This window comes from Capra hircus, chromosome 8 (genome assembly GCF_001704415.2).
Source record: "Capra hircus breed San Clemente chromosome 8, ASM170441v1, whole genome shotgun sequence".
NCBI lineage: Eukaryota > Metazoa > Chordata > Mammalia > Artiodactyla > Bovidae > Capra > Capra hircus.
Window position 1 is genome coordinate 52,725,791 of NC_030815.1, and position 23,425 is coordinate 52,749,215.

Genomic DNA, 23,425 nt, shown 5'->3' on the forward strand with positions numbered 1-23,425 from the left:
TCAATCAGAGCAGTATGGGGAAACAGACAGCTACTAAATATTTCTTTTCCACTCAAAGATTGAAAAGCTGCCATCTATCATACTATAGCATAAAATGACTTATAGAATATATAGTGACATGAAAAGTTTGATCTAGTTTTGAAAATGAAAGACAAAATGCATATCATCACGCAGCTACACGTGCACATATATCCACACATGTGCATACGTAAGAGAAGGTATGTCAGGCGTGCGGGTGCCCCGCCCACATTTCCTCTGACTTTCAGGCCCCAGCAAGTCGCTCAACCACCAGCACCTGCATCTCTTTTCCGGAGGGCTTTCTCTGGCCATCAGAGCCCACCCCAGCAAAATTAACAGTCCCTGCAACTAAGTAACCCTCAACATTCCAGTGGTATACTCCTAACCAAACCTGATTCATGGCCTTAATTTCTGTGCTGTCAATACTACTACCAGGGATGACTTCAACCTGCCAACCCACAACCAACCCACTCACAAAATACCTGAAAATTTAACAGCCAGCTCTTGGAGCTCCGATAAACAAGTTCCAACACGCCACGGTGCCTACCCCTCGGGTAGGAAAACTCTGCAGTGCAATTTTACACTCTTTTCCAGAGTTCCTTAGTGAGATAAAGGCCTGATTTCCCACAGAGATAACTTGCTGGTTAAAGTGCTCCAAGCCCTATCAGTGTTTGCTGGGATCACCTCCCAAATATATTGCTTTGCTTCAGGCTCTGCCCCTGCAGGATTCCAAACTAAGGGAGAAAGCTGTACACTTTAAAGACTGACTGACTGGGTTTAAATCCTGGCCTGGCCACCTGCCAGCTGTGTGTGTGATGATGTGAAAGCAAAGATGCCTTTCTGTGCTTCAGTGTTTTCATCTGAAAATTGGGGATAATAATTCCACCTGGCAGGGTTGTCATGAGGACTCAGTATGAAAATTCATACAAAGCTGTACCATCAGAACCTCGTGTATATTAGACACTTAATGAACTGTTGCTGTTATTATTACTACTGTTAAACAACTGAACCAGGGAATCCACTCTCTTGATGAAGCCTAGACTTACAGAATAATTTTATCTGCTTAAGAGTCTTCTCTTATTTTTTTTCCTCAAATTCATTTATGAAATCCCATTGCGCTTGACATTGTTCATGCCATATTCTCAAAATGGAGCCCTCCCAGCACAGAGATTTCCTGTAATGATGCATCCGGGGTGCCTATTAGATGCATGAATTAACCACACATCCAGGTACGAAGGCCTCAGAGGAAGGCCTGCAGCGAGAACTGTCTGCTTCCAGGTGAGCCAACACGATGTTCCTAAAAACTGCCCAAGCATGAACATTAGGGAAGAAAGTGAAGGCACACACAAGTCCACCTCCTGGGGCCCAGCAACAATCCACACCCCAAACCCTCCTTGGCAGCTACAACACAGCTGGGGGACAGAGTCACTCACCCTGAGCACTGGACTGGGTCTCCTGCAGGATGTTGATAATGTCCTCTCTTGGAGGTAAGCTGGGAAATTTTTCTTCCAGGATAGAAAGAATTTCCTCCTGCTTTTCTGAGATCTTCTTGGGCTCCATGGTCATCCACTTAAAAAGGATGCTACCTGAAAGGTGTGAACAAAATCACCTTTAAACTTTCTAGTCAAGCTAGCATGGGGCTCAGGAAAGTCAGTGTTTTCTGGTCTCTCGAATTTTGCTTCCACTTCCAGATTCCTGCCTGAACCAGGGGCCTCCACTGTGTAACATTCAAGAGGCAGTTTTTAGAAAACCCTTCAGATACTGCCTGTCTTGCCTCACTGTTCTTCGAGTAGTAATCTCAACAACTGAATTGAGTGTGGTACACTCTATGGCACAGTTACAGATAAAGAAATAAAATGTTTCCCCCATCCCACACAAATACACAGAAATGATACACATTAGTTTTAAACATTCTCAGGATGGAAGTTAATGATAAACTATTTAAAAATATTAAATATGACTTAAATTTCTGTTTAAGAATACCTTTAAGAGATCACAGAGAAGATCATTTCATTCATCACATTACTGATTTTTATATAAGAACTCTCTCCTCTTAACAATTAAATGATTTCCTAGCCAAAGTGTCAGCAGCAGAAGAATCTGATAAGGTAGTGAATCTTGAATCCATCCCCAATCTTCCAGGTATGACACACAGTTTTGAAATTGTTTACTAACATCTAATTATAATGATTCATAAGCTGGGTCTAACCCACAGGTTTCGATTACAAAGCACTTCGATAATATGAATGACTAACCTCTCACAATCTTCTAGGATTTCTATACATAATCTCACCTTAAAAGGGAAAAGCTACCACCTGTCACATCCCTTTTCCAGTACCCTGGGCCCAGACTAACACAGAGTCATGGGGGGAAAGGAGGCTTTGCTTAGTGATGAATAATTAAACTCTGTAAAAATCCTCAAAATTACTGATTAATCAGGGTGATACCTCTCTCCAGCTTTCAGTGTAGCCTAAATGATAATTACAGTGGTAAAAATGTAAAAGGAGAAATGAAGTAGTGACTGGGAGAAAACTTTGGTACATAATCTTGACATCTACCTGGAAATCTACAGTACATAGAGATTAGATACACATTCACCATTAAAAATCCTGGAAAAGCCCTAAGCAAGTCATCTGGCCTCTCTGTTTCTATTTGCCTATTTTAAAAACAGAAATAATGCTATTTTACCAGCTTATAACGTCATATACTAAAATGTCAATAAATGTAAACATCATCATGAGAAATAAATGCTGCCAAATACATTTAAAGCATCTTATTCATTCATTCATTCCTTTATCAAAGAACTGCTGAGCACCTACTATGAACCAAGTGCTGTGCTAGACACTAATGATTCATGACTGGAATAACGCTAGCCTTGCCGCTTGAAGCTTATAGTTGTTCAGGGGCTACAAATAAGTAAACACATAAACATTCTTTTGTTTTTTAAAAATTTATTTATTTTATTTATTTTTGGCTGTGCTGGATCTTTGTTGCTGCACGCAGACTTTCTCTAGCTGTGGCAAGCAGGGGCTACTCTCTAGTTGCAGTGCATGGACTTGTTGTGGTGGCTTCTCTTGCTCAGGCTCTAGGTGCCTGAGCTTCAGTAGTTCCAACACGCACGCTCAGCAGATGTGGCTCGCAGACTCTAGAGTGCAGGATCAGTAGTTGCTGTGCACGGGCTTAGCTGCCCCAAGGCATGTGGGATCTTCCCAGACCAGGAAGCGAACTCGTTCGTGTCCACTGCACTGGCAGGTGGACTCCTACCCCCTGGGCCACCAGGAAAGTCCCACATACATTTTGAATATGAAGGGGATAAGAAATATCACTGCAGAAAAATACAGTACTCTGAATCTAGGCAAGAATTTAGGGGTCATAAAAGGTTTCCTAGAGAGAGTTAAGCTAAGCCGAGACTTGAATAATAAGTGACTTAAGGCAAAGGCAAGGTAAAGAGAGACCATGACCCAGACAGAGCATCTGTACAGGCACTGAGGTGAGAGAAGATTTGGCCAGTTCAAGGAATGGAAAGTAATTGATTAGAACTAATCAATAATAAAATTATCAAGAAACAGAGATGATAAGATCATAAGAATCATTGATGACATCGATGACATCGATGCCACAGATCATAAGAAACATGGATGACATAGATAAAAGGTCTAAGATATATGTAATAGAGTTCCCCTTGGAAAGGAGAGAGAAAAGGGGATGGAACGATAATTGAAAAGAGTAGCTAATCATTTTTCAAAATTAATGAAGGAGATTATTCTAATATTCAAAGTAAATTATGAATCCAAAACAGAATAAATACAAAGAAACTACCTCTAGGCTGCTGTTGCTGCTGCTAAGTCGCCTCAGTCGTGTCAAACTCTGTGCGACCCCATAGACGGCAGCCCACCAGGCTCCCCCGTCCCTGGGATTCTCCAGGCAAGAACAGTGGAGTGGGTTGCCATTTCCTTCTCCAGTGCATGAAAGTGAAAAGTGAAAGTGAAGTCTCTCAGTCGTGTCCGACTCTTAGCGACCCCATGGACTGCAGCCCACCAGGCTCCTCCGTCCATGGGATTTTCCAGGCAAGAGCACTGGAGTGGGGTGCCACTGCCTTCTCCAATGCATGAAAGTGAAAAGTGAAAGTGAAGTCTCTCAGTCGTGTCCGACTCCTAGCGACCCCATGGACTGCAGCCCACCAGGCTCCTCCGTCCATGGGATTTTCCAAGCAAGAGCACTGGAGTGGGGCGCCATCGCCTTCTCCACTACCTCTAGGCACGTGACAGTAAAACTGCTGAAACTCACAGAGGAAAAGGTATATATCAGAGAAAAAGAAATACATTCCTGTCAAAGGAACTCCAATAAAACTAAGCCCTAATCTCATCTAAAATGATGAAAGTCAAAAGACACTGAAACTACAGTTTCAAAGTGCTGATATAAAAAAACTGCCGATATTGAATTCTTCCCTGATAGCTCAGGTGGTAAAGAATCTGCCTGCAATGCAGGAGACTCTGGTTCCATTCCTGAGTCAGGAAGATCCGCTGGAGAAGAGAGAGGCTACCCACCCCAGTATTCTGGGCTGGAGAATTCCATGGACTCTATAGTCCATGGGGTCACAAAGAACTGGACATGACTGAGTGATTTTCACATACATACATACTGAAATATAAGAAAAAATGAAGGCAAAATAAAGACATTTTCAGAAATATAAATTAGAAGTATTTGTCACAAGAAGAATTCACACTCAAAAAATGGTAAAGGGAGAAGAAAAGTATTATAGATGGCAGCAAAAAACAGGAAGGAAAACGTGTTGGAGAATACAAATATATGAGTGAGAATAAATCAATGTTCACTGTATAAAACGTTTATAATATGGAGTTTACAATATATATGTAATTAAAATACATTTCAACAGTAACAAATTGAAGATTGAACTTCAAGTAGAGACAAATTTCTCTAAGGTTCTTGGATTATCAGGCAAGTGGTAAAAATATTGATTTATAAGATAAATTAATGGTATTTTGTAATCTTAATTACTACTAAAATAATTTTCTAAAAAGGAATTCATAACTAATAAGCTAATGAAGGAAAATGTAATAGTAAAAATCCTTATATAGTGTAATAACAGTAAAAAGGATAGAGAAAAGGGGGAAATCTGAGACAAGGAGAAAACAAATAGCAAAATGACATATTAAGCCCAAACGTAAGAGCACTTGCATTAATATAAAGAGACAATGAATGTTCAGTGGGTATAGAGTTTCAGTGTTGCAAGATGAACAAGTTCCAGAGCTCTGCTTCACAACAATGTGGGTATACTTTATTGAACTGTACACTTAAAAATGTTTAAGGTGGTAAATTTGATGTTATGTATTTTTTGTTGTTGCTCGTTTTTCAGTCGCTAAGTTGTGTTTGACTCTTTGTGACCCCATGAACTATACTGTCTATGGAATTCTCCTTGCCAAAATAGTGGAGTGGGTAGCTGTTCCCTTCTCCAGGAGATCTTTCCAACCCAGGGATCCAACCCAGGTCTCCCACATTGCAGGCAGATTCTTTGCCAGCTGAGCTACCAGAGAAGCCCAAGAATACGGGAGTGGGAAGCCTATCCTTTCTCCAGTGGATCTTCCCGCCCCAGGAATCGAACTGGGGTCTCCTGCATAGCAGGTGGATTTTTTACTGAGCTACTTCAATTAAAAGACAAAAATTATCAAACTGAATTTTAAAACTACAATGGCAATATACTTTTCACATGAGCACACCTTAGATATAACGATATTGAAAGACTGAAAGTAAAAGAGTAGAAAAAGATGTAACACTGGTATAATATACTAATATTAGATACTCTAAGACAAGAGGAATTACTTGAGATTAAGACAAATATGTGCTTATTATTAAAGAATCAACCTTCAGGTAGATACATCAATCCTAACTTTACATGAACTAATAACATTACTAATAACTTTACCTAATGTGGTTTTTCCAGTGGTCATGTATGGATGTGAGAGTTGGACTGTGAAGAAGGCTGAGCGCTGAAGAATTGATGCTTTTGAAGTGTGGTGTTGGAGAAGACTCGAGAGTCCCTTGGACTGCAAGGAGATCCAACCAGTCCATTCTGAAGGAAATCAGCCCTGGGATTTCTTTGGAAGGAATGATGCCAAAGCTGAAACTCCAGTACTTTAGCCACCTCATGCGAAGAGTTGACTCATTGGAAAAGACTTTGATGTTGGGAGGGACTGGGGGCAGGAGGAGAAGGGGACGACACAGGATGAGATGGCTGGATGGCATCAGTGACTCAATGGATGTGAGTCTGAGTGAACTCCGGGAGTTGGTGATGGACAGGGAGGCCTGGCGTGCTGCGATTCATGGGGTCTCAAAGAGTCAGACACGACTGAGCGACTGAACTGAACTGAATAGCTTCTCAATATGTAAAGCAAAAATTGACAGAACTGGATGAAGAATGAGATAAATACACAATCTCAGTGGGAAATTTTAGTACACATCTCTCAGCAACTCTAAGAACCATCAGGAAAAAAAATCAGTAAATATATAGATTATTTGAGCAACATGAGTAACAAAGTTGATCTGACATAAATTTATCATTATCAACAACATCAGACTATACTTTATCTTCTAACACAAATGAGACATTAACCAAAGTTGGCCACTTGTTGAGACAAACTTCAACAAATTTCAGAGGATTACAATGAGCTATCTTCTACAGCCATCATGAAAATAGTCTAAAAATTGATAATAAAACAAAACTAGGAAATTTCCAAATGTTTGAAAAATAAACAATATACTTCCAAATCACGGTAAAAGGAAAAATCACAACATAAATTAGAATATATTTTAATTGAATGATATGAAAATACTATATTTAAACTCATAAGATGCAACTAGAGCTGTGCTGAGGAAATTTTATAACCTCAAAAGCATGAGATGTTAAAAAAAAAATCTCAACTAAAAAAATGTAGAAGGAAGGATATAGAAAAGATAACAGCAAAACTTAAAAACATAAAAAAGAAACACATATAAGGAAAATACAACAAAATACTGATTCTTGGAAAAGACTAATATGGTTTTTGAAAATGATTAAAAAACAAAATGATAGAAGGTATAATTTTCCAATATTAAAAATGAAATAGTGACATACTACAGATTCTAATGACTTTAAAAGATAAGCATAGGGGACTTCCCTATACTAAGGGAAGTGTGGCTAAGACTCCACACTCCCAATGCACGGGGCCAGGGTTCAATCCCTGGTCAGGCAACTAGGTCCCACATGCCACAAGTAAAGATCCTGCGTGCACCAACTATGACCTGGCTCAGCCAAATAAACAAATATTTTTTAAAAGATAAATATCATCTTAATAGATTTTAAATTTTAGAGGAAATGGACATTTCTGGAAAAACTCAACTTGCCAAACTGATAGGAAAAGAAATTTTAAATTGGGATGGTTTCCCATTTAATTTAAAATGAATCCACAGTTTAATATCCATAGTTCCACACATCTAAGTAAACAATATAGTAATTTTACACAAATTCTCCCAAAGATTAGAAAGAGAAAATACTTCCCAACTTATTTTCTGAATCCAGCATAATCTTCATACCAATACTCAGTAGAGACAGTAGAAGAAAGAAGAAGCAGAGGCAGCTCTGTCTCATAAGTATAGATGCAAAAAAAATTTTTTAAGCCAGCCCCAAATCAAAATAGCAACGTATAATAGGATATTGAATTGTCACCAAATAGGGACGTTTTAGGAATTAAAGGCCAAGTTAACGTTCGAAAGTTAACATAATTCAGCACCCTAGTAGAAGAGAAATATCAAATGGTCACCTCAGTAAAGGTCTAGTTGTGAAACTACTTGATAAAATCCAATATTTAATTATATTAAATCTCAGCCAAGTAGAAATAAAAGACAACTTCCTTAATTTGATGAAGGGCATTTGTGAAAGCCAAGTTAAGGTTATGGCTAATTCACACTGTTGTATGGCAGAAACAAACACAATATTGTAAACATTTAAAAAACAAAACAATTTTTAAAAAAAGAGGGGAAAAAAAAACAAATAAGGAAAGCAAACATTATCCTTAACTGTGAATTATGAAAGACTTCCACCTCAAACCAGGAATTAGACAAAGATGCATGCTATTTCTACTTAACACTGCAGTGTGAATCCTAACCAGAGAAATAAGACAGGCAAAAGAGGTAGAAGTGTAAAAACAAAAAAGGTGAAAGTGTAAAGAAAGAGAAAGAAGAAATAAAAACTGACTTCTTCATAGACGATATGTGTATCAACTTAAAAATGAAAATACAAATAAATTAATTATTCATTAACAAATGAATTAACTAATTAATAATACAAATTAACTTAAGACTAAATAAATTTAGCAAGGCTGCTGGGTATAATGTCAGTAATACAAATTCTTGTATTTCTATAAACAGTCTTGAGTAATTAGAAAATCAAATTTAAACTGTAATGGCATCAAAATATAAATATTTAGTAATAAATTTCACAAAAATATGCCTGGCTTACGGTCAAACCAAGATTCCAATTTCTTCAGTTTAATGATTTTAATTTTAAAATACATTAAAAGGAAGTATTCAGAAACTAATCTAACAGGTATTGCACTAAACAGAATCCTACAGAATAACTCAATGAAAAGGAACTTCTGACATTATAATTTTGACTTGACAATTAAGAAAGAGATGATGTTCTGATGTAAGTAGGAAAAAAATTAGTCAAAAAGATGCTCACCATACTGAGTAGTTTTTACTGCAGAAGAAAGGCTATAGCCCAAGTTTATTCAAGGGACTTATCTATAGGAAAATTTTCTACTTCACTCTAGAGGCCTATTTAGTAACATACTTAAGTTAAATATCAGTAGCAGGATGTAGAGTAGCCAAAAGCACCTCTTAGCAAAATCAAACCTATTTTTGACATAGGAGTTGATGTAACTTCCAGTTAAATCTGCGGAACTAAAAAAATCCTTAAATTCATATACATGTATACAAAAGTGTCCCAGCTCTTCAAAGACCATGAGAAATTACCAACAAGTAACAAAGAAAGCAATTATAATAAAATAGTAAATATTTCATTCCATTAGAGAAAAAAATCAACCACATATTCTTTGTTCAAAAGAATGGAGAAGTGAAGGACCTCTTCCCAAAAGCAACTGCAGTGCATTAATATTAAATATGAACTAGTCCAGGTTCGATGCATGATACTGGATGCTTGGGGCTGGTGCACTGGGACGACCCAGAGGGATGGTGTGGGAAGGGAGGAGGGAGGGGGGTTCAGGATGGAGAGCAAGTGTTACCTGTGGTGGATTCATGATGACGTATGGCAAAACCAATACAATATTGTAAAGTAATTAACCTCCAATTAAAATAAACAAATTTATATTAAAAAAAACGTTGGATTATGTGATAATCGGCAAAAACAAAAAACCATGAACTAATGAAGTCAGAAATTGTTTGGGGAAAACATTCACCACAGTCAGGGCATATCCTGCATGATAAATTCTTTGCAGAAAAGAAGGGATTTAAACCTCTTTCCTGTTTCACTTGGGATCGTTTTTTTCATACTGAAACAAAAAAATTAAAGGACAAATAATGCAGAGGGGGAGGGGGAGGGAGAAAGAAGGAGAAAAAAATGGAAAATACAATTTGTATTTTTGACTGCAAAGGGCTAAAAAGAGAGCAAGTTATTCAAGTGCTTAGTAATCTTATAAATTTAAAATGCCTAAATTTAAGAATAAAACTCATCTTTATAAGGCAAGAGAAATAATTAACACTCTAAGGTTGAGGAACTGTTCTGGTTTTATATCTAGCAGAAAAAAATAATTTCTATCCCCTTCCCCCAACTCAGGCCATCCCTCTTCCTAAGGAAAACAGCCAGTATAATTCCTTCTGGACTTTGTAACCATTTTGGGAGATGATTCACTCTTTGGGCAAGAGAGGGAAAAAAATGGTCTGGCTCTGTTCCTTTCCTATTAGACCTCCTTAAAAGGATCTTTTTGAAGCTGTTAATCCCAGCTACGAAAATAGCAAGCAACAATTCTTTATTAACGTTCAAATGGAACAACCAACAGAAGGAGAGAATTATTTCTTTAAAACCTAGGGCATAGTTTTTCCACTTCCTCAGCTAAGAACAATTGCTGTTATTTGTTTCACTATCGAAGTTGTGGCTCTCTCAAGGCCTTCTACAAAGGAAAGAAACCTGAAAGGTCCAGGGAGCTGTGGTTTTGATGGAAACCTGCCTGGTAATCAGTGATTGCAGTCTCATCATTGCCAGCTAGTTCTGGAAAATGCACACACACACACACACACACACACAAATACACAAGTGGGCCCACAAATACACATGTGGGCACACAAATCCTCGGTGCAATGATTCAGCAATTTAATGGACCTTACATTTGACAGTAGCCCTCTAGTAAACATTTCTGCAGAAAACGAATACAGGTTGAGGAGTCTGACAGGTCTATAATTGTTTGCTTTCGGTACAAACTCAGGGCGTAACCAAACACCAACTGTAGGCCACCATGACTGTTTGTGACTTTTAGACAGAACAGATGGTAACTTGTTTGAAAATAATAATAAGCCTTAGAAGCAAATAGTAGGAGGAAGAAAATAAGAAGAGGAAGAGGAGATGAAAAGTGAGGAGAAAAGAAAGAAAACGAACAAGAACCATAACAAAAAAAACATTGATAGGGAGAGGATGAAGAAGTGAAAAGACAGATTTCCAAAAATCAAGGTCATTTATGATCTCATCTGAATGAGCACATTCTCTTTTCAGATAATTTCTTATACACATAATTAGAAAGCAATCTCCCTAAGTCAGTCTATGCCTTTTCTGATGAAACTGATGCTCATGAGCTGCATCCTGAAATTTCTAAGTTTGAGATATGTCCTACTAAAAGACAACAGCAAAATCTAACTATTGTAAGAAGTATTAATTCAAGAAAATGCAAATTACGCCAACTTTGTCAAATGCCCTAAAGAGCCTGAACACACATTAGCTATGGCTGTGTCACCTGTTGGCATTTATCCATAACCGTCCTGCCAAGGTCCAGATGATAGAGTGACAGGGGAGAAGATTAGATAAACACAGCAGGTTATTTCTCCACTGGCAGCTTGATACCTACTTTTAATTGGTACAAATGATCCTTTAACAGCATCCATATTAATCAGGTTCTACCCCCATAGTTGAACATAATATTATCCCATCATGCAAACATTCTGACATATAGCTAGGGCAGTGATTAAAGACTAAGACTACAAAAGATTCCAATATGACTAATCTTAATTTCCTATATTTGGAAAAACCACCGGCCTGTATAGAAAAAGAGGCTTGGAACAGGAACAGTCTAGTCTTTACTAAACTAAAGGTCAAGCTGTCTAGAACAATCCCCACATGCTGACTGAGGAGCAGAAAAGTGTGTGATACACTGCCCAGTACCTGTAAAAACCGCTATTATGTTATATAAGAGTTGGAGAATATCTATGAATATTAGGTGTCCTTTCAAAAAGGATGATGTATTGAAAAAACCTTCAGACCTAGATATTCTTTTAATAAGGAACTGGTATACGTGTTTGTTTCACTAATAATATGAATTTCACAGTTAATTATATTTCTACTTTTTTCTAGACTCCAGGAGGCTCATATTCAAACTTTCAAACAGAACACACTTTTATTCCTCTAAGTTTATTTATTGGTATGTTTCCTGACCCTGACTCTTTTTTTCTGTTTTATTATATTTACATGCATTTTTGTAAGCCACCTCAAATATTCTATGGAAAAAGAAAGGACACAAAAAATAATATAAATAATAAATGGATAGATAGATGACTGATCTGTGCAAATAGATACTACATTTAATATAAAAGCAGGGATATGATAAAAATGATATATATATGATACCATTTATATAATACATCAAAGAGACAAAAATCAATCTCTAGCGTTATGGGCAATGGCACCCCACTCCAGTACTCTCGCCTGGAAAATCCCATGGACGGAGGAGCCTGGTAGGCTGCAGTCCATGGGGTCGCTAAGAGTCAGACACGACTGAGTGACTTCACTTTCACTTTTCACCTTCATGCATTGGAGAAGGAAATGGCAACCCACTCCAGTGTTCTTGCCTGGAGAATCCCAGGGATGGGGGAGCCTGGTGGGCTGCCGTCTATGGGGTCGCACAGAGTCGGACACGACTGAAGCGACTTAGCAGCAGTAGCAGCGGTACTGTTATGGGGAACACATAGGGGTGGTAAAATTTAAAGTAAAGCAGGAAGGTGTGTGCTGTAAAGATCAAAATATTGGTTATCTTTACTTAGAGAAGGAGAGAGCTGTGATGGGGAGAGGCACACGGAGGTTATCTTGTTCCACGTTTTATCTGACTAATTGTTAAAAAGATGTCCCTTTTGTGATATTTCACTGAGCTGTATATTTAAATTTTTATGTTTTGTATTCTTTTCTGTACATGTATTACATTGCATGAAAGGCTAAAAATTATATATATAGATATGTATATAAAAGATACATATATAAAGATGAAAATAGAAACAAACACTTGAAAAATACCAAAACAAAGATTTCTAAAAGCAAAAAAAGGGGGGAGGATATTACTGGAAGGAACAATGTTCAAATTCTGGACATTAAGAATATTGGAGGGATGGGCTGGAATGAAATGGAAATTATTAATACAATATCATAGTACCAACTAAATCAACATAGTTATAAAACAGAAAGGATATTAAAAAATCTTGAAAAACTCATTTCATGACAGGATTTATTGAGGGTCTGTTATATGACAGGCACTGTTGCAGACCAGAGAAGGGAACAGTGGTTCAGATCAGTTCAGTTCAGTCGCTCAGTCGTGTCCAGCTATTTGCGACCCCATGAACCCCAGCATGCCAGGCATCCCTGTCCAGCATCAACTCCCAGAGTTTACCCAAACTCATGTCCATTGAGTGGGTGATGCCATCTAACCGTTTCATCCTCTGTCGTCACCTTCTCCTCCTGCCCTCAATCTTTCCCTACATCAGAGTCTGTTCAAATGAGTCAGCTCTTCATATCAGGTGGCCAAAGTATTGGAGTTTCAGCTTCAACATCAGTCCTTCTAATGAACACCCAGAACTGATCTCCTTTGGGATGGACTGGTTGGATCTCCTTGCAGTCCAAGGGACTCGCAAGAGTCTTCTCCAACACCACACTTCAAAAGCATCAATTCTTCGGCGCTCAGCTTTCCTTATAGTCCAACTCTCACATCCATACATGATACTGGAAAAACCACAGCCTTGACTAGACGGACCTTTGTTGACAAAGAATGTCTCTGCTTTTCAATATGCTGTCTAGGTTAGTCATAACTTTCCTTCCAAGGAGTAAGCCTCTTTTAATTTCATGGCTGCAATCACCATCTGCAGTGATTTGTGAGCCCAGAAAAATAAAGTCAGCCACTGTTTCCACTGTTTCCCCATCTATTTGCCATGAAGTGATGGGACCAGATGCCATTTCGTTTTCTGAATGTTGAGCTTTAAGCCAGCTTTTTCACTCTCCTCTTTCACTTTCATCAAGAGGCTTTTTAGTTCCTCTTCACTTTCTGCCATGAAGGTGGTGTCATCTGCATATCTGAGGTTATTGATATTTCTCCCGGCAATCTTGATTCCAGCTTGTGCTTCCTCCAGCCCAGCGTTTCTCATGATGTACTCTGCATATAAGTTAAATAAGCAGGGTGACAATATACAGCCTTGACGTACTCCTTTTCCTATTTGGAACCAGTCTGTTGTTTCATGTCCAGTTCTAACTGTTGCTTCCTGACCTGCATACAAATTTCTCAAGAGGCAGGTCAGGTGGTCTGGTATTTCCATCTCTTTCAGAATTTTCTACAATTTATTGTGATCCACACAGTCAAAGGCTTTGGCATAGTCAATAAAGCAGAAATAGATGTTTTTCTGGAACTCTCTTGATTTTTCGATGATCCAGCAGATGTTGGCAATTTGATCCCTGGTTCCTCTATCTTTTCTAGATACAGCTTGAACATCTGGAAGTTCATGGTGCATGTATTGCTGAAGCCTGGCTTGTAGACTTTTGAGCATTACTTTACTAGCATGCGAGATGAGTACAATTGTGCAGTAGTTTGAGCATTCTTTGGCATTGCCTTTCTTTGGGACTGGAATGAAAATTGACCTTTTCCAGTCTTGTGGCCACTGCTGAGTTTTCCAAATTTGCTGGCATATTGAGTGTAGCACTTTCACAGCATCATCTTTCAGGATTTGAAATAGCTCAACTCGAATTCCATCACCTCCACTAGCTTTGTTCGTAGTGATACTTCCCAAGGTCCACTTGACCTCACATTCCAGGATGTCAGGCTCTAGGTGAGTGATCATGCCAGCGTGATTATCTGGGTTGTGAAGATCTTTTTTGTATAGTTCTTCTGTGTATTCTTGCCACCTCTTCTTAATATCTTCTGCTTCTGTTAGGTCCATACCATTTCTGTCCTTTATTGTTCCCATCTTTGCATGAAATGTTCCCTTGGTACCTCTAATTTTCTTGGAAGAGATCTCTAGTCCTTCCTGTTCTATTGTTTTCCTCTATTTCTTTGCATCGATCACTGAGGAAGGCTTTCTTATCTCTCCTTGCTATTCTTTGGAACTCTGCATTCAGATGCTTATATCTTTCCTTTTCTCCTTTGCTTTTCGCTTCTCTTCTTTTCACAGCTATTTGTAAGGCCGCCTCAGACAGCCATTTTGCTTTTTTGCATTTCTTTTTCTTGGGGATGGTCTTGATCCCAGTCTCCTGTACAATGTCACGAACCTCCATCATAGTTCATCAGGCACTCTATCTATCAGATTTATGCCCTTAAATCTATTTCTCACTTCCACTGTATAATCATAAGGGGTTTGATTTAGGTCATACCTGAATGGTCTAGTGGTTTTCCCCACTTTCTTCAATTTAAGTCTGAATTTGGCAATAAGGAGTTCATGATCTGAGCCACAGTCAGCTCTGGGTCTTGTTTTCACTGACTGTATAGAGCTTCTCCATCTTTGGCTGCAAAGAATATAATTAGTCTGATTTTGGTGTTGTCCATCTGGTGATGTCCATGTCTAGAGTCTTCTCTTGTGTTGTTGGAAGAGGGTGTTTGCTATGGCCAATGCATTCTCTCGGCAAAACTCTATTAGCCTTTGCCCTGCTTCCTTCTGTACTCCAAGGCCAAATTTGCCTGTTACTCCAGGTATTTCTTGACTTTCTACTTTTGCATTCCAGTCCCCTATAATGAAAAGGACATCTTTTTTTGGTGTTAGTTCTAAAAGGTCTTGTAGGTCTTTATAGAACCGTTCAACTTCAGCTTCTTCAGCATTACTGGTCAGGGCATAGACTTGGATTACTGTGATATTCAATGGTTTGCCTTGGAAATGAACAGAGATCATTCTGTCATTTTTGAGATTACATCCAAGTACTGACTATGATGGCTACTCTATTTCTTCTACAGTGGAGCAGTGAACAAAACATGTATGGTCTCTTATCTCACGAAGCTTATATTCTGGAATAAAGGACCAAGAGGGAGAAGGAGATACAGTGATAAAGCTAAGTAGATGGGTAGAAACAAGCATTTGCGAAGGAAGGTACAGTTTATGTAAATCCTCAAGAGTGGAAGAGTTTGGCATATTCCTAGAACACACAATGCGAAAATGGGAAAAGAGCATGAGATGATGTTGGAATTGGCAGGGGCAAGATTGTGTTGTGGATTTTAAGGGTGGAATGCATGGATTTTGAGTATGATGGATTTTATGCAGGGGTTTGACTTGACTGGTTTATACTTTTATGATCACTTTGTAAGCAATAGATTTTATGAAGGAAATAGGGCAACAATCAGGCAGCTATGGCATTAGTCAAAGAGAGTAACTTGGATTGAAATACTAGTAGTTATCATGAGAAAAATGGATGGATGCAGGTTATGTTTTAGATGTAGAGTCAGCAGGACTTGTTGAAGCATCAAGGAGGGAGGAAAGGTAAGAGAAAGAATCAAGTATCACTTTTAGCTTGAATGGCTTGAACAATTGGGTGGCTGTCAGTACCTTTTACTACTATTAGGGAACTGGGATAAAAGTAGGTTTGGAGGTGCAGGGAACCAAAGGGTTCCGTGATAGCCCTGTTGAAGTAGTGGTGCAAATTAGACATGCAAGTGAAGATGTCAAATGGGCACTGGAAATGAACCTGCAATTCTAAAGAGAGGTCATGCTTAGAGATACAGGAGTCACAGCCTGTGTGTTACATTTAAGATTTTGGAACTAAATGAGGCTATCTAAGTACTGTACAGATAAAAAATGCCCCCAGGACAAAGTTCTAGGGTACTGCAATACTTAGAAATTGAGCAGAAGAAAAGAACTAACAAGCAATACTAAAAAAGAATAGGCCCAACCTTTTTGCACATTAAGGAATACACTCAAAATTACAGGGGTGTTTTTTTTTTTCTTCAGTATACCAGGCTAAGAGGCATACTAAGGGTGCTCTCCAAAGACTGAGGCGATCAATATCTTGGCTCAAGAAATCCATTTACAGCACACCAGCCTCAGCGTGATGGATTTTAGGGTGTGACCATGAGAATGAAAGGCAAAGAACAGTTAGACTGACAAAGTACTTAGTTTGGAATATATTCAGGTGTTTTGGCACAAAGTTTATAATAACATATCTTCCGTAGAGGTCCAATTATGATGCTTTCAAGGACTATTTCAAGTCTTGATTAAATTTCTTTTTTTTTTTTTTGCTTCATGATTACTTTAAGAGTTTGCAAAAATATTTTGGTTACTTGGCACTTTTCTCATGAAAAGAGTAGAAAAGGACCTCTAATATTATACAAACATGCTGTCCCTAAGAAGGCATGGATGACATGCAAGTCTCCAAATCAGCGATGTATTTGCTTCAATGTATAGCAAGTCAAATCTTAACTAAATATTTAACTTCATGACATCTGGAAACAGACATTTTTCAAAATTCTTTATGGCAAAAGTGTGTGTAGAAATTTGCATCCCTTCAAGACCTAGAAGAATGCATAATACGTGGTCTAGAAATGTGTGTCAAATTAATGATCATTTTGAGCACCCCAAAATGCAAAATAAATCATAGCTGTTTCTACAGAAAACCCTTTAGAAAGAATTACATTATGAAAATAACGAATCCTAAAATTATGTATAGGCACATAAAAAAGACTTCCCTTTTAAACACTCCTTTAGGTTTGGTGTTAATACATGATTAGAAAGCCATAAAATCTAATTTTCAGTTTAGTGAGTATAGCAAAATTCAACTTGATTCCTTTCTTGTATTTATTAAAGTCAGGAGCTTTTAAAAAGTGGCCATTGCCCTTCTTGCTCCAAACACTTAAGTTACCTTTTTAAAGTCAAACTCCTGGGATCATCATTCTTCAGTTCATCTTGGCCAAACTGTTCCGAAATGCTCCATCCCCCTCCACATAATGTATACATGCATATGCATGCGTCGCACTTCAGTCAAAGGTCTCCAGAGCTCTCTTTCTACTATGTTAAACCACCCATGTCTTCTACCGCCAGGCTTCAGCAACCTTGGCCTTCTCATGACAGTGTCTGTGTGGGCAGCCTTCACAGGTAAAGGGACTTTATCTGTCCAAATTCCAATTTCCAAGCAACAAGGAAGTGACAGTCTTATTTTGCCAGCTTCCCAAGGCCACTTCAAACCCAAAGTTATGAAAAATCTCTGATGATGAAAAAAAAACAAGGTCCTTTACCATAGTTCTAATTCTTGGCAACTCTGCAAACTGAAACTAAGGTAACTAACAAGAGGGTCTAAAGTGTAATATCCATCAAAGGGTTGGTTCCTCATGTCCAGCTGAACATGTCACGTCCAATTCTTGGCAACCCCACAGACTGTAGCCCACCACACTCCTCTGACTGTGAAATTCTCCAGACAAGAATACTAGAGTGGGTAGCTGTTCCCTTTTCCAGAAGATCTTCCTGACCCAAAGATCAAACCTATGTCTCCTGCATTGCAGGCAGATTCTTTACCATCTGAGCCACAAGATTCTAATTCCCTAAATCTGAATGTCACCATTATTATCATTGTCATCATTGTCATCATCAGCAACAAAATCATATCTTTGTTCCAAGTACTACAGTTTAATATTACCTTATTACTTATGGAAAATCATGCTGAACTGTCCATTGACTACATTTTTCCCTACAAAATTACACATGTATCTGTTTGAACAATAAACAAAACTTCTTAGTTTCAAAATAATTAGAAAACATATTCTCTAGTGTTTGCCTGCACCACATATTTGCACTGTCAAACAACTTCCCTTTTGGCCGAGATCCCCAATTGCCTTTATTTCCCTTCTGTTCTGTCAGAGATAAATGGTTGTGGTTACTTAGTTTAGTTGAAGGCAGTTTCCCAGAGAGCAGTTTTACAGATGTTCATAGCCAGAAAGTATTTAAAACAAGTTGACTAGGGCCATTGGTTCTAAGACATTTATAGGAACTATAGAAGTCCTGGACCCTTTTCCCTCCAAATTCTGGTAGAGGCAGAGGAAGCGAAGGAAAAAGGGGAAAAAAAGCCTTAATGGAGTTGTCACCATATTCTTGGGCTTCTCTTTCCTTTTTAATTCTTTCAGCCTGTTAATCACTGTTTTTCACTTCCTTGTGTCAAATACTCCTGAGAAAAACTTGGTCTATCATGTTCAAGATGGATTGTTGAAAGGAGGAAAAACAGCTTTATACAAAACCCCAAACTGCCCTACATGAGACAATATGGAATTTTTGTGGTAATTTTGTGGCACCAAAGTCAATGGACAATTTCCAGCTTAGAAACCACTGTTTAGAAGCGATAGATCCCACTGAGGAAGATGAAAAAGAGATGAGGAGGGTGATTGATGACAGTGTGCTGAGAACACAGTGCTTAAAGCTAACTGGGAGAAGATGGAAAACACTGCCTGATGGGGAGAGAAGGAGGTGGCAGTTTAACCATAAAAGTGCTGCACAGTATCATCAAAAGGAAGGTCGGTGACTTTGCCATCCAAGTAGTATTATATAAATGAGCACAGATCAGTAACAGGAGACATTTCAATGAAGGAGTGTGGAGTTCTGGCCCATATCCATGCTGTTGTGGAGTGGGAACATTTACTATTCCTGTCTGGTGAAACAGCAAAGATCCTTCATGCCTATTTCTAAATGTACATTTTTAATATTCAATATAATGCTACTTTTTAACAAACTCTTTACTCCCTGCCTCTCTGCTGAAGCTTCCCGTGGTCTTGAAGGGACTGTTAAGCCAAGAATGGATCGCACTCTTTATGCATGAGTGAGTCTAGAGACACTCCATTAAGCCTTCCAGTATTTAATGGAAAGAGTCATCTCTCACCTCTGAGCAGATGAGCCAGCTGCTCGGTGATGAGCTCGGGAGCCTCCTGGAGGATCTCTTTCACCACGAGAGACGACAAAGACTCTCGGAACTCAAAGCCGGCATCGCCCTGCTCCACCGGATTAATGACCTTGACAACTGCTGATTCTAAAGTTTTGTCCTCACTGGAAAGCAAATGGAGGAGAGGAGGAGAAAGAGGGCATATTTTCTTACTTTCTGGAATTATTTAATCTCTATTTCCACACAAATGACTTCCTCTTAATAACCAAAAATAAGTTCACATGACTTATTCTTTATGTGTTTTCACGTTTCATTTTAATTAATTACATCCCCAAGAGTCTTTGAAGACCTTCACACCTTAGCACTTCCATCTCTTGTTTGGCTATTGGAAAATAATAATAATAATAGCTAACATTTATTGAGTTTTCACTATAGGCTGGACTCTGTAATAAATACTTTCTCAGAATTATTACATTTTATACTATAAACTGACTCTACTCAATGGGTTCTATTAAAATTCTTATTTTCACAGGTGGGAAAAAAAGCACGAAAAGGTTAAGAAATGTGACCATTACAAACACAGAGAATATGGCCAATACTTTGTAAAAACTGTAAATGGATTGTAACCTTTAAATATTATGTAAAAATAAAATTAAATAACAGTGACCAAGGCCACACAGCTAGTAAGACTGCTGCTGCTGCTATTGCTATCTAGTCTGACGCTTTGCAACCCTATGGACTATAGCCAGCCAGGCTCTTCTGTCCATGGCATTTTCCAGGCAAGAACTGGCATGGGTTGCCATTTCCTTCTCCAGGGGATCTTCCCAACCCAGGGATCAAACCCACATCTCCTGCTTGGTGTGTAGATTCTTTACCACTGAGCCACCTGGGAAGCCCTAGTAAGTAGACTACTTATATTTAAACTCTTAACTATCTGGATCCAAAACTTACACATTCAGTTATGTTGCTGGAAAAAAATACTTCTAGCTTATTTATTTCTGCATCATTCTTTTTATATGCGATATAGTTGGCTTTTATCAAAGGCAGGGAGAAAGAGGTTGATAAAACTGACTTGATTCTGTCTGCCAAAACTCAAAGAATGGCAATGAAGGAAATGAAATAAACAATCCCAAAGCAAGGCTTTACAACTTCAGTCTCAAAACCAAAATAAATGTTTCCATTTTAATTGGTAACAAAACTCTTCCTAAAATCTTAACTGACACAAATTTCATAGTTCCCTTCTTTGGCATCTTGCATTGCTTCTTTCCATATCTCCTTGTGTTATAGTTAGTTTGAAAAAGTTAACACACAAATTTCGTCAAGCACATGATCAACCTGAACAATGATAATGGAAGTCAGTCAAATAACCTATGAATAACTCTCAGCCAGTTAACAACTAATTAATAAGTATTATTCAAAAGAATTTTGAGTGTTTTGAGTATCATGGGGATAAAAACAACCCTACAGAGGCAGATCATTTTCCAAACTCTTTATAACTGAATGAACTTCACAACGGACAATACAATGTATCCGTACCTAAATATGCTTCCTTAGAAAGTTACATAAAAAATCAGATACTTGTACATTTTATTTCATATATACTAAGGTCAATGTCCACGCATGAATGCTATATCAATGATTAGAAAATGGGCGAAGTGTGCAAAAAAACTATCACCTCAGATGGCTGAGATGTTTAAGTAGGGACTCTTCACTCACTAGCAACAGAGAGCTTATCGAAATGGGACTCTTTGTGATGGGTTGTAAGAACTGTGAAGGCAGGAAGTTTAACTTATTCCTCTTTATGTATAATATCTGTAGATTCATGCACCAGTTAGCAACTCCTAAGTACTTACTAAAGGAAACAGATCTGTGTTCTCATCCAAACCCTTCTATTAACTGCATGTGGTACTTTGGGCAAGTCATTTGCGAATGGGTTTCGCATTTCTTGTCCATAAAATAAGGAGTAAAAATTACATGAACTTTATAGAATCCATCCTGCTTTTATAGTAAATGCTATGACTAAAGGAGCCAATGATTGAATGGCTTTCCTATCCCATGTACATAATTTTCCATTTCACTACCAAGATTTCTTTCTTAAGAATTTTTCAGTTTTATTTCAATCTTCATTATACATTTTCAGCATCAGTATAAAGGACTGTCACATTGCTATAAGAAAGTGTTTGAAATGATTTAAAATTAAAATTTTGGTCTATTTTATAAGTATTTTCCACTCAAAGATGTCATATCTGAACTGCCAAAGCAAAAACAGAGGCTTGGCATAGCCCAATTTTGCTGTAAGAGAAAAAACACATTCCCTTTCTTCGAAATGTCCTCTGCCTTTCATACATCTTCCCAAACCACAAAAAACCTGAACAAGGTAATACTTGGCACAGAAAAATCTTTTATAAAATATCAAACCTCCCTCCAGAGCCTTACCTTGCCAGTACATTGCTGCCAACAAGTGTTAGAGATAACTTTCCTTCATTATTTAGCTGATGCAGATTAATTTCATCTCGGAATATGTGGAATGATTCAGAGATATTTAGCTCTTCTAAAATAAACCTTGTTTCAGTGAAGTAATTGAATTCAGTTCTTGGTATGTTCAGCACGGGCAAACAGAGAACCCCTGGTGGGCTGACCTACCAAGAGAAAAGTTGGCTGAATCACTGACAGCAGCAGGAGGATAAAATACCAGTACATTTTCTCAAGCCAGAGCGGAACTGGAAAGGGAATGAAAGTCCTTTGGTCTCGTTAAACCACTTTACATTCATAACCAGTTTTTCCTGAACCCAATGAGCAGAGCATTTTCCGTGGATTAAGTCGTCCCTAATTTTTGTTAATCTCTTGTTACTCCACATGAAACTTCTCTTGCCTTTCTTGAAATTTTTTATGTCTCATTTCACCCTCTCCACAATTTTTAAATATATACATTTTCTTCTTCATAGGAAACAAATCTGCCCATCTTTATGGAATCAGCAAAAAATTAGAACGATGACCGCAGCGCAGGGGAAGACTGTGTGTGTGTGCGTGTGTGCACTCTGTCACGTCAGACTCTTTGTGACCTTTTGTGAACTATAGCCCGCCAGGCTCTCCTGTCTGCGGAAATTTCTAGGCAAGAATACTAGAGTGGGTTGCCATTTCCTTCTCCAGGGGAGCTTCCTTGTGTCTTCTTCTTTGGCAGGTGGCTTCTTTACCAGCTGAGCCAACAGGGAAGCTCCAGGTAAAAACTGCACTGACACAGAAAGACCCGGATGTCACATCTATATGGGATGCCTCCCACTCAACTCCAGTCAATTGATTCCATGCAAAAAGTTCCCAGTCCAGGAGAGGCAAATCCTTCAATTCTTCAAGAGAAGCTAGAAATCTAGATTTGGGGGTGTTATCTGTGATGTTTAGCTGTTACAATGTCACAATAAACCTTTTATTTAAAAATACTATTAGGTTAGTGAAAACTCCAGATTTGGCTCCCAGACTACCAGACTGTGATTTCTATTAATGTTTTATATCTTTAAAAAAATATTATGTTAACAAACCTCTTTTTTTAAAAAAAATGTAATGATGGGGGAAACTGGAGATGGGTAGATATTAGAGAATTTCAGATTCACAATAATAAACTTATTTTTCCATGAGAATTTTAAAAATGAAGGTGCTTTAAAAAATTACTATAACTCTATAGCAATAAACCCTAAATATCACTGAGAGAATGTGGGGTTTGGAAAAACTGGATTTTTGCCTAAACTAAATGGCCTTTGTTCTCACATCATCACTAGCTCTTTCACAAGCATAGAGTTTATTACACAGTCTTAACATCTTTATCATCCATCTCCCCTTCCTAGCAGGGATTTTTGTCAGTTTTGATCATGTTTTTAAGTGCATAAAATGGTCTGGCACAAAACAGATGTTTAATACATATTTGTTGAGTGAAATAAATGAATCACCTACTACTATGGTATATAAAGCCATTCCAACAAGATGGTTTTTATCCCACCTATCAGGCTAATACAGAATCACAAGCATGTAATAATCATTACCAGTTTA

At 38.1% G+C, this 23,425-nt stretch overlaps 1 protein-coding gene across 6 annotated transcripts in view; it reads right to left on the reverse strand.

Annotated features, from left to right (window-relative positions):
* Positions 1-23,425, reverse strand: part of PRUNE2 (prune homolog 2) — a 301,538-nt gene that overhangs the window by 223,972 nt on the left and 54,141 nt on the right. For all 6 annotated transcript variants that reach the window (XM_005683795.3, XM_013965995.2, XM_013965997.2 and 3 more), the window contains exons 3-5: positions 21,824-22,026; positions 19,388-19,551; positions 1,452-1,604 (exon numbers count right to left, since the gene is read on the reverse strand). In XM_005683795.3, coding sequence (XP_005683852.2) covers positions 1,452-1,604; positions 19,388-19,551; positions 21,824-22,026 — 520 coding nt within the window. The remainder of the gene's footprint in view (positions 1-1,451; positions 1,605-19,387; positions 19,552-21,823; positions 22,027-23,425) is intronic.